The 12,096-nt window shown below is 38.7% G+C and overlaps 1 protein-coding gene across 2 annotated transcripts in view; it reads left to right on the top strand.

The window, feature by feature from the left end:
* dnmt1 (DNA (cytosine-5-)-methyltransferase 1) overlaps positions 1–12,096 on the top strand; it is a 55,942-nt gene that overhangs the window by 28,832 nt on the left and 15,014 nt on the right. For both annotated transcript variants that reach the window (XM_039770364.1, XM_039770365.1), the window contains 9 exons: positions 369–546; positions 1,061–1,158; positions 2,639–2,792; positions 2,903–3,018; positions 4,597–4,798; positions 5,236–5,366; positions 8,334–8,510; positions 8,604–8,828; positions 9,696–9,888. In XM_039770364.1, the coding sequence (XP_039626298.1) occupies positions 369–546; positions 1,061–1,158; positions 2,639–2,792; positions 2,903–3,018; positions 4,597–4,798; positions 5,236–5,366; positions 8,334–8,510; positions 8,604–8,828; positions 9,696–9,888 (1,474 nt within the window). The remainder of the gene's footprint in view (positions 1–368; positions 547–1,060; positions 1,159–2,638; positions 2,793–2,902; positions 3,019–4,596; positions 4,799–5,235; positions 5,367–8,333; positions 8,511–8,603; positions 8,829–9,695; positions 9,889–12,096) is intronic.

The following is a 12,096-nucleotide window of genomic DNA, read 5'->3' as shown; positions in this document are numbered from 1 at the left end:
CAGGTAATGTTTTGGTTGCTATTCACACTTTTCAGAAATGAGAAGTCTAAAGTGAGGTTTTAAATCTAGCAGATATTGACATAGTGTCTTGAAAAATATGGTCCCTGGGATGTTCCTCCCCACTGGCTCTCTTTCGATCCTGAGCAAGTGACTTGTCTGTGTTCAAAAACCATATAAATAAACTTTTGTAAAATACTGTGGCAAACAATTGTATTGTGGTGGTCACTGTAAAATGGATTGAACTTCTAGTTTAGCATGGTAAGTAGGTGCTGTATTTTAATTAGAAAAAAGAAAAGAAAAAAAAAGCCCATTTTGCACATGCAGATTTTAAAATCCAGTGTTCCATTTTTAACCATTTTGTTTTCCAGGCGAGCTGCTAGAAGACAGGCCATTCGTCACCCAACCAAAATCGAAAAGGATAAGGGTCCAACCAAAGCCACTACCACCAAGCTGGTATACCAGATCTTTGATACCTTCTTCTCTGACCAGATTGACCAGAATGACAAAGAGAACACTGTTAAGCGCAGACGATGTGGGGTTTGTGAGGTACGTAGCTTGTGCGAAACACTTGGTAGGAGGTTCATTTCTTTAAGCCCATTTAATTTCATACAAGTGATTCACTACCAGAACAGGGTGCTTGCTTATTAGATTGCATCGCTTATTCCATTCATGTCCTGCTATAAAACTGTCAGTGGTTTTTAGTTAGAATGATGTCCCTTGACAACTTGCTATGGCAGTGTAAGTTCATAATGAAAACTCTTCTTTTATTCCCCTATTCTTTCAGAAAGATTGTGGCAAAGGCTACAAATTAGTGTTAACAGCTTATTATGAACTTGAGCATTCTTAATTTTACTGAAGGGTAACTTTGGTTTATTATGTTTCTAAAAGTGTGAAGTGCTTATTTCCTTTTTCCATCCATTTCTTTTTGATCTTCTGCTTACTAATATAGACACTAGCACTGCAGGATTCTTTGGTGTACATTCCAATGTGTGTTGGTGTTCAATGAAGATTATATATACATAAATGTAATGTTTTATTTGACAAAAAAAAAAAAATACAGGTTTGCCAGGCTCCTGACTGTGGAAAGTGCAATGCATGCAAGGATATGATCAAGTTTGGAGGAAGTGGTCGAAGCAAGCAAGCCTGCTTAAAGAGAAGGTAATTTTATTCGTTTTCTTTCATCTGTATTCCTTTAAGCAGAATTTAAATGGAGGAAGTGGCCGTGGTTTATCTCTTTTTACCATTGAACATGCAGTGCATGGACAGCTCAAGCCAAATGTCATGTCATATTTTAGTAGTTATAAAGAGAGAAAAAAAAGTCAAACCTCCTGACTGGATACTTTTTTTTAATTTTTATGATGCAACAATAGGATTTACCCTAGAGAAATTTAGTTCCTAAAGGTGTACACACTCTGTTCTCGCTGCAGTTCTGGGTGAACGCTTGATAAGCTCAAGTCTTCAATGTGCAGGTTTATTTAATGAGTGAGTAAATTGTCTGTAATGATGACGACGACCTACAGGGTGGGAGACATTACTGCACTGAACTGTATAATCAGGAATGATATTGTCTCTGGCTGGATTAAATGAGCACAAAATGCATCCATTTGTAAATTGATTTGTTTGTTGCAAGGTGACATTTTGACATTAACAAGAGATGTATTTGTGACGGCCATAAACGGCACCATTGTTAAAAGTACTGAATTTCTCTAGGGGTGTGTGTGTGTGTGTGTTTTAACCCCCAATTAAGACATTTTGCTTCATCTCAATAAATTCGCCATCTGTAATGCACATATCATGGTGAACTTGCCATGTTCGAGAATTGCTGTGATGCTGGAAAGTAGGCACATTTTATACTTGTAAGATAGTGTAGGCTTTAATTTTATTTTTGCTTAATTTTAACATGAATATCACTTGGCTTACACTTTAAAATAAAAATAAAGCATATGCAATACATAGTTTTAAGGGTTGTAGTTTAAGTATAGCAACGACTTTTACTGCAGTTAGATTTGCATTTATCTGTTCATGAAACCAAGGTGTTCACAGCTTGAAATGGTTTAGGTGTGAGCTCATTACACCTTTGCTAGCAGCATAGATGAGTTTGCAGGCCATAGTGTATTTTGGAAGATTGCATATCAATTGGTTCAATGTATATTTGTTTTAAGGGGTTTAGAAATCAAAAATTATCTAAAAAATATTTTGGAAAACACCTTAACCAATCACCAATACACAGCCTTAGGAGCTCTTTGGTTTCTCTGTATACTTGCTCATTAGCTAAGGCTGACAGATTCTTAGCTTTACATAAACCTCTTGAAATTCGTCAAACTTTCAAAACAGAAAATATTTTTTATAATTTTGATTGTATAGTGAAGAGAGAGAATGAAAGTTAAAATTAATCTTGGCAATTCCCTTTACAGCTTTAAGGCAGTATCCTCGCAGCTGAGAAGAGTTGACTTTAGGTGTTCACACATAGTGATATTTTGTGTAACTTGGCTAACTTTTGTAAGGCTGTATAGTTGGCGGTGCTGCCTAAAGTATTGTCCTGGTGTGTGTGTTGGCGGCATTTTTGCATTGAGTTGCTACACCAAGGTAGTGTTGAGGTGAAATCTACATTTACAATTTTTTCTTAATATGACTTTAGGTGTCCAAACCTGGCAGTGAAAGAAGCGGAGGAGGATGAGAATATTGAAGAGGAGGATGTTCTTCCAGTCAAGAGCACTTCAAAGATGCTAATGCAGGCCAAAAAGAAGAAACAAAGCAAGAGCAAAATAACATGGATTGGTAAACCCGTGGAGGTAGGGGTGGGTGTGCGTTTTGTAGTCTGTTTTGGGGGAAATTTCTTTGAATTTCAATTTTTCACCCACCTTAAATTGATGCAAGTTTAATATTCTCTTTTGCCCTTCAGACTATAGGCAAGAAAGATTACTACATGAAAGCTTGCATTGAAGATGAAATTGTTGAGGTTGGTGATTGTGTATCAGTCAGCCCAGATGATCCCTCAAATCCTCTGTATTTGGCCAGGTATGTTCTGCTTTTGGTTAAATGAACCAAACTGAACCTTGGGAATCTTTTTTAAAGGTGTGTCACGTGGAGCTAATATTTATGCAAGAGAGCAAGTCTTAAAAAGCAATCTAGAATTTGTTTTGGCAATGAACAAAAGCTTTGCTAGAAGGCAGATTAGGACCCAGCCTTTAAGTTGGGGTCTGTAGTCGTTTTTGATATCCTTTTTATAGGTTTTATGGTTTACTAGTTTGGTTTAGTGCAATGAAGTCAATTTTTAACTGTCTTAAGCTTGTCACTTGAAAAACACACCAGAAGTGGTTTTGAATTCAGTTTAGACTTGCCAGAAGCTTCTTATGGAAACTGAATCTTGCTAATGAAGTGATGTTTTTCTGCCCTGAAAGAAATTAAAACTTGTATAGGAGATTTTAAAAGTACTGGCTAGATAGTGTCAACCTCGTCATTGAGGAACTGCCTCTTAAAAACTGACCTCTTAGTAAAGGAGTAAGTGTTTAGAAGTACTTAGATTATCATTGTGCAAGTGTTGTAGCAGTGGTGAATTGATCTAGCTTATTATTTTTACTTATGTTTGTAAGCCACATAGTGGCATAAAGATGTGATTTCTGATACAGCCACTGAAAGATACCAAGTGCTTTAAAAAAAACTCAGTAGAGCTGCTGATCTACTGTATATAAGAATGGCCGACTGGTGCCTCTTATTCTAGACCCCCAGAAGTCGTCTCTTAGCTCACAGGTTTCGAACTCCAGTCCTGAAGGGCCACAGTGGCTGCAGGTTTTCATTCTAACCATCTTCTTCATTCGTGACCACTTTTTGCTGCTAATTTAACTTCCTTTGCCTTAATTTTAATTAACTTGACTCGGGACCCTTTTGTTTCTTTTTCATTATTTAGCAGCCAAACAATGAGACACAAAATGAGCCACCGCATGACCAGCTCGCCTGTGCCCATCGCACAATATCTGAAAATAAAGAAAGGTGAAGGTCTCAGTAAGGTCAATCTGCTCAGGTCATCAAAACATCTTGACGGTATTCTTAGAAAAAAAACAGAAAATCAGCAGTTTTGTAAATGTCTGCTCTGGCAGAATGAGAGCAGTAACAAGCCATGGAATCAAATAAGTTTAATTAACAATCGGCTTCTCGTTAAAGTGATTGGAAAGAAATTGGTTGGAGTTTGACACCCACATTTAGCTGGTCATCTGTTGGCTCGTTTCACGTCACATTTCTGTTTAGCTATCATTTAATGAAGAAAAGAATCGATTCAGAGCACTGAATCCTTAAAACCAGAGCTATTATGAAGGGAAAGAATTTTAATTAGCAGTGAAAACTGGTCACTGATTAGGAAAAGGGTTGGAATGAAAACCTGCAGCTCTCCTGGCCCGGAGTTCGACACCCCTGATAGCTGATCAGTAAGTGATTGGTGCTTGGAGTGTCTGCTCTGTGAAACTTGGTTAGTTACTGCCTCTCTTATGGAGTCCTGTTAAAAATTATTGCTGTTCACAGTGAGATTTGTGACCACTAGGACCGAAATCTCCACCCCCAAAGTAAATTGCAGAAACCTGACTTTATGTACATTGTTTTCAGGATTACAGCCTTGTGGGAAGATGACAATGGAAAGATGTTTCATGCACATTGGTTTTGCCGGGGCACTGACACTGTGTTAGGAGAGTCCTCTGATCCCCTTGAGCTGTTCCTAGTGGATGACTGTGAAGACATGCAGCTGTCATACGTTTATGGAAAAGTCAATGTTGTGCATAAAACTCCTTCAAAGAACTGGTTCATGGAGGCAAGTCTTGATCTTAAAACTAGTTTTAAGTTGCTCTGGGCTGCCTAATTCATAGAATAATATCCTAGTACTAATGGCTTGTTGCAGCTGTCTGGTTTGGGGTTTTTCAAGCCAACAGATGTTTTTTATTGTGCAGTATTCTGTATCACTATCACGTCAAGGGGAAACTTCTTCACTATTAGTTAGAAAATAGAATAATTTATAATTCACCCTATTCAATTACATTTTATATAGTGGTCTTCTCAATAGGATGGCTCTCTGCTTACAAATCACTGTACAAAATATGAATACTTTTGAAACGTCAGCAATGCTATGCCTGTTACTGTTTATGTATGTGGCTACAGGATAGAGGGGGACTACTCTGACCCTTTTAAATGATTAGTGTTTGGTTGCAGTATGCTTAACATTTAACATCAATACATCAAACTATATTTTAGGGAGGAACAGATGAAGATTTTAAAGTGGGTGATGATGGCAAGAGCTACTTTTACCAACTGTGGTATGAGCCTGATTACGCTCGGTTTGAGACGCCTCCCAGTGTTGTTCCTCTCGATGACTGCAAGTACAGGTAAGGTGGGGGGTGTTTTTTTATATAAATAACGGATTAGTCCCTAAAAGTGGCAATGAAGACAAAGTACAGGGTGGCCCACGAAAAAGTGGCCAGCCTCCACTGAGACTGCATTACGTGGTGAAGAGGAAAAAATGATCAAATTCGGTACTCACATTTACAGAAGATGCTGAAAATGATCTCCTTGTGCATCAGTACATCTCTGTGCCCGTTCAGCAGGTTTGTGGACACTTGGCAGCAGACGAGACTGGAATCTTCGCAATGGAGGCGGGGGCCACTTTTGCGTGGGCCACCTTGTATTTTCACATTATTGCAAAGTACTTTTCCTAGCAAGACTGGCTCTGCATCCAAATAAAAGTGAAACTGGATAAAAGTTGCAAACAAGACATCAAGGTTGCTAGTCACTAGAAGGAACTTGGAATTCTTCCAGAATAATGTACACCGGAAATTTTAAAATGAAGACATAATGTGGTAGTGGCAAAGGTAGCGATCATTAGAATAAATTCAAGAAGTTCTGGTTAGGCACAGTTCCCTGATGGCTGGTTAAAAACACTTTGAGGGTGCCAGATAATAATTTTTTTTTTTTTTTTTGTGGTAATTTTTTATTTTTTACATAAATTAAGCTGGAGACGTTGTACATTTTCCTCTAACTAAAACTTTGTGGCAGGATGTATATAATGACAAGATCTTCACTTACAAATGCAGAAAGTCTTGCTTCTAATGTAAAGACTGTTTGTTTAAACTAGCATAGCATCTTGATGAGGCCATTTAATCCCTGTTTTACATTATCCAGACCTTTTCGGAGTTGACGTTTTTAAGTTCAGCAGATGTTCTATCATGTGTACAGTGATCCCTCGCTATATCGCGATTCGACTATCGCGGCTACACTCCATTGCGGATTTTAAAAGTAAGCATATCTTAATATATATCGCGGATTTTTCGCTGGTTCGCGGATTTCTGCGGACAATGGGTCTTTTAGTTTATGGTACATGCTGCTTCAGTTTGTTTGCCCAGTTGATTTCATACAAGGGACGCAATTGGCGGATGGCTTAGAAGCTACCCAATCAGAGCATGTATTACACGTATTAAATAAAACTCCTCAGTGATATATACGATATGCTACCTGCTCGGTGCTTGATTGTTTGCTTTTCTCGGTCTCGCTCACTCTCTCTGACATTCTTTGCGCCTGACGGAGGTGGTGTGAGCAGAGGGGCTGTTTGCACAGAGGCTGTTTGCCTAGAGGATACGGACGCTACTCTAAAAAATGCTGAAAGAATACCTTCACATGGCTCCCTTGTTTGCGGCTGCTTTATCACAGTGCGCATACTTAAAAGCCCAACAGCACGTATTGATTTTTTTGATTGTTTGTGTCTCTCTCTCTCTCTCCTCCTGACGCGTGCACTCCTTTGAAGAGAAGATATGTTTGCATTCTTTTAATTGTGAGAGAACGGTCATCTGTCTTGTCATGGAGCACAGTTTCAACTTTTGACTAACGGGTGTTATTTCATGTCTAGAGGGTTCTAATAACAGGGTGGGAGAGTTTATTAGAGCTTAAAATATATAAAAATAACCATACAAACAAACATATGGTTTCTACTTTGCCAGATTTTCACCTATCGCGGGGGGTTCTGGAACGCAACCCCCGCGATCGAGGAGGGATTACTGTAATTTGCTAATGTGGTCTAAAACGCTAATCTCTCTGTATTTGCTTTGCTTGGTCATTTATATGGTCTCGTTATAACTTGAGCAGTATGCTGCTGTAGTGTTTCAGTGCCATTCACTGATTTTGCAAGTTATGGTATAGTTGGTCTCTAAAGCAGCATTAAAGCAGTAAACTTTCCAAGTACTGGTTTGAGAATCATTATTCCGTGTTCAGAAGAGGTTTTTTTGGTTTTTTGTTTGAAGATGCTTTGTCCGGTGCATTTGAGTGGCAGTTGGCTAGAAAGAACAGTATTGCCAGGCCATGCACCAGTTCTGTTAGGGTAGCCTTTGTTGGCCACTTGTGTATGCCTCTTGGTAATTCATGTTCACTTGCAATAGTTTAAAGATGTATATCCTTGTTCCATCTTGCAGAGTCTTGTTCCAAATGTAGTTAAATTTTGAGATTCTATACATTCAGCATCCTCTGTAGACTCCAGTAGTATTTTAAGTAGGCAAGAAATGCAACCCAAAAATGTATTCTAAAAGTTACGTTAAAAGCAGGTTTTTGGTTAAAGGCAATCCTTAAAGCTGTGTACGCATTGGAATATGATTTCTGAATCGGATTTATTAGCCAAGTATGCACACATACAAGGAATTTCACTCCAGTTTTAGTGACTCTCCAGTTACTTACTTAATCAATATATACACAACAGTTCATCACACACACAAACAAGATGGAGTATGTGGGTGGGTAATATGCATACAAAGTGCAGCTCCGTGCTAACAAATGTTGAAATAAACAGTGGATACAAGCAAAGTGTTTATATGTGAACAGTATTGCAAGACCCTGGGAAATTTAAACTAACCATGTGTGAGCTTGATGGCCAGTGGGGTGGGGGAGAAACCTGTTCTTATAGATTAATATACACCAAAATAAACCGATCTAATGCCTGGCTGATGGAAAAAGTTCAAAAAGGTTGTGGCCTGGGTGTGACGAGTCAGTAATTGTCATAGCCTGTTCGCGTGACTCGGGAATAATGCAGGTCCTGTAAGGTAGGCAGACCTGATGAAGTAGCCAGTTTTTGTGTTTTGTTTAGTCACTGATCTGATCCACACTGTTATGAATGAGCAGAGAACAGACACTGACTGCTGTGTAAAAGTGAATCGGCAGCTGCAGTGGAAGGTTGAACTTCATCACCTGTTGCAGGAAGTACAATCCCTGTTCCTTTTTATGATGGATCCATGGGGTGTTCCTCCTTCTCTTCCCTATTTCCTTTGGCACAGACCCAAATCTTTCTTTGTTTTTTTTTTCTTTCGTTTCCTCAGATTTTGCTCCAGTTGTGTTCGTCAGGAAGAAGATAAAGAACGCTGCACTCCCAAAGTATTGGACCCTCTAGAGGAAAATGATGCTGCTAAGGCCTACTATGCTTTGGCTTGCCTAAATGGTCAACAGTACAGAGTTGGTGATGGGGTTTACCTGTTGCCTGATGCCTTTTCGTTTAGGTAAAGTATACGTTTTTTTTAAACTGTGGTAAACATCATTCATACTGAATGATTTTTTTTTTTTTCTTAAGTGTTACTATTATGTTCCCAAAGTGTCAAGTCAGGAAGCCCTGTGAAACGCCCTCAAAGGAAGGAAGATGTGGATGAAGAGCTTTATCCAGAATACTACAGGAAGTCTTCTGACTACATTAAGGGTAGCAACCTGGATGCTCCAGAACCTTTCCGTGTTGGTCGGATCAAAGAGATTTTCTGTTCAAAGAGGAGCAATGGCAAAGCTAATGAATCGGACATCAAGTTGAGAGTCTATAAGTTATACAGGTATGAGAAACCTATTAGCTTTCATAGGCTGCTGGAAAGAACTTGCAATCTCCACCTACATTTTTTTTTTTTAGACTATAGTGCTCTCCAAAAATGAGTATGTCCAGTATGGTTTGGGTTTAAAATTTTGAGGGCAGTTCAGGTGTAAGCAGCACAGCCTTCCACAGATACAAGTGCCACTAGGACCTCATTCAAGGTTTTTAAACTAAATGGTTGGTTTGCATTTAAAATATGGTTTAAGGTGTGACGGTAACAATGTCAAGTTAATGCAATTAATGGCTTTCTGCAAGATCACACCTTTTCCTTATGTTAATCCCCTTCAGCTTGAAAGCCATTCTTTCTGAACCCCTGATTTTTTTAAGTTGCTAATTATACTTATTCTCACGTTTTACAATTTTATCTGTTACATCCATGAGGTTCTTAATTTTGAAGTATGCTTTTCACAAGGTCGTGAATTTGAGGCCGTCTTAACATTTCTCGTGCCTATCATAGCAGCATTTGGATGCAAGTACTAAATCTGCCTTGCACAGTGTACCAGTCCATTACAGGGCCCACCTGTACACTGATTTTTAGAACTACCAGTCAGCCTAAATCGCTTATTTTAGGGTACTAGAGTAACACTGGAGATACCTACAGACAATTTAGGTGTGGGTTTAGACCTCTGGACACTAGATCCTTGAGGATTTTGTAATAAATCTCTTGTCTTTTATTTTATTGAAACATTTTGTACATGTAGAGCTGAAATTCTTGGCTCCATTGTGTTTGGGCTGATGGGAGTTTCTTCTTCCCCCAACCTCAAATGTTGGAGCCATTTTTATTTTTTTGTCATTTTCCTAATTTAATTTTTTTTTTTTCTCTTTCTCCTAGGCCTGAGAACACTCACAAAGGAGTAAAATCCAGTTACCACACTGATATTAACATGCTATATTGGAGCGATGAAGAAGCCACTGTAGATTTCAAGGATGTTCAGGGACGCTGCTTTGTGGAATATGGGGAGGATCTAACGGAGAGTGTGCAGGAGTACTCAAGCAGGGGGCTTGATCGGTTTTACTTCCTTGAGGTATTCTATTTAAAGGGAATGTATCCTGTCAAGTTTCTGGGGGAAAAAAATGATTTATGAAAGTATTGCATAATTAGTGCTGGACTGTAAACCACAAGGTGTCCGTTTTATGTCCCCACTGTTGACTCATAGGCAGAGTTGCATGCTATTTCTACCAAATAAGCACTGCAAAGTTAACGCTGGCCTGTACACTACTTCTGTTGCTTGATCATTTACCAGCTAAATACACCTTGATTGATAAGGTTTCTTAGTAGGGTTAGATCAGTACTAAAATTCTGACTTTGGTTTAGATACCAGCTTTTGAACCTCTGCACCGGTACCAGGACAGTTCAGAAGCAAATAACTCCAGACTCCCTTATGATTTATTTACCTGTTGAAACTGTGAAGTCCCTGTTGCCTCAAATGTTGGGGTGGTGGGAGGGAGAGAGAAGAGGTGGTGCCCCCCACATGTACCGTATATACTCGCGTGTAAGTCAGGTTTTGAAACCTGAAAAATCAATCATAAAATCAGACCCCAACTTATACGCCCATTCAAAAATGCAACATCTTAAAAAAAGATAGACATCTTGTCTCCTTCAGTCTCGCACCAGTTTCTCAGATATGTCAAATTTTGTTTCAGTAGTGCAGTTAGCAATTTCTTTCGCTACTTCAACGACATTTAATTTGAAAACCACTTCATATTTTCTTCTGATCGAACGCTCCATCGAAGATAAGGGATGCTCTTACGATAAAGGTGTACGAGGGTGTGAGATACAAAAAACACAAATCGGTGCAAACGTAGCTTCGGTGTTCAGGTATTACCATGTGGAAAAATAAAATGGCAGTATGCTCCATGGTTACTCTCTTAGATGGGTGTTAGCATATCATCTCTTGGACCAATAGCGCGAGTTTTAAACATTCAGCTTATACGACTGACATAATACCAGAAATTATGTGATAAAATCAAGTCCCGACTTATCCGCGGGAACTTTATCCTTGAGTATATACGGTAATTCTGATGCATTGAAGCATGTACTTTTTTTAGTTAAATTTTACCACAACTGTAATGAGTGTCTGGAAGGTTTTAGTACCATGTTAGGTTGATTTTTTGTCGTTACTTTTCAATTTCTGGTATAGATCCTTGTAAGGGAGAAAAGACTGACCTTTAGGTGACACTTGATCTGCTTGTTAGAGTTCACCAAGGATTCTTTTAAATGTTTATCTCAAATTTTTAAAAACTTTAATTTTTGGTGTTACCACATTGATCCATGCATTTACAGAAGTCCCTCTGGTAAAGGAGTAATGTAATTTTCATTTTTGTACAACTGGAAAAAATAACTGGAAGTTAGGTCTTCTATTTAGGCAATAAATAAAAATCCTACCAGTAAAATATACACATTTTCCAGTCTCGGCCAATTTGTCCATCCATCCATTTTCTAACCCGCTGAATCCGAATAGGGTCACGGGGGTCTGCTGCCAATCCCAGCCAACACAGGGCACAAGGCAGGAACCAATCCTGGGCAGGGTGCCAACCCACCGCAGCAATTTGTCTATTTAAAAAAAAAAAAAAAATAGGATTTGTCAGGTTAGTATAGAGAATACACTTACTAGAAATACAGTAATCTCTCCTCGATCGCGGGGGTTGCTGTGCTGGTATGAATTCTGTTTCTGCAGTGTTTTATAACGTCTTATGTTAAGATTAAATTTTACCTTTCTACAGACATGTGGCAGGAGTTTAAGTGTTTTATGTAAATGTTGAATGCAAGTGCTTCTATGCAGCCTATCAAACTGTGCATATAGTTGATATAATTCTGCATGTAATGAAGTATACATTGGGATTATGTTGAGGGAAAATATCAACTTTCTGGTACAATCTCCTTTTTTTGTGTGCATTTTTATAATGCCATTACAAGACTAATGTAGAGTTATGGGAGGTGACCTTCAATCACAGAAGAATGTGATAGGTAAAATCTATCCGTCTTGGCAAAAAGACACCTACACTCTGAAATCCATTACTGGTATTCTGTACTATTGTTATAATGGTGACAGTGGAGTGACATAATTGCAAACCTGCTCTCATTAGACCTTAAAGCTAACCTGCAATAACTTGATCATACACAGAGTACAGTAATCCCTCCTCGATCGAGGGGGGTTGCGTTCCAGAATGAAAATCCGCGAAGTAGAAACCATATGTTTGTATGGTTTTTATTTATTTTAAGCCCTTTAAGC

The sequence above is a fragment of the Polypterus senegalus genome, chromosome 12, assembly GCF_016835505.1.
Source record: "Polypterus senegalus isolate Bchr_013 chromosome 12, ASM1683550v1, whole genome shotgun sequence".
Classification (NCBI taxonomy): domain Eukaryota; kingdom Metazoa; phylum Chordata; class Cladistia; order Polypteriformes; family Polypteridae; genus Polypterus; species Polypterus senegalus.
This window is presented reverse-complemented; position numbering and strand designations above follow the sequence as displayed.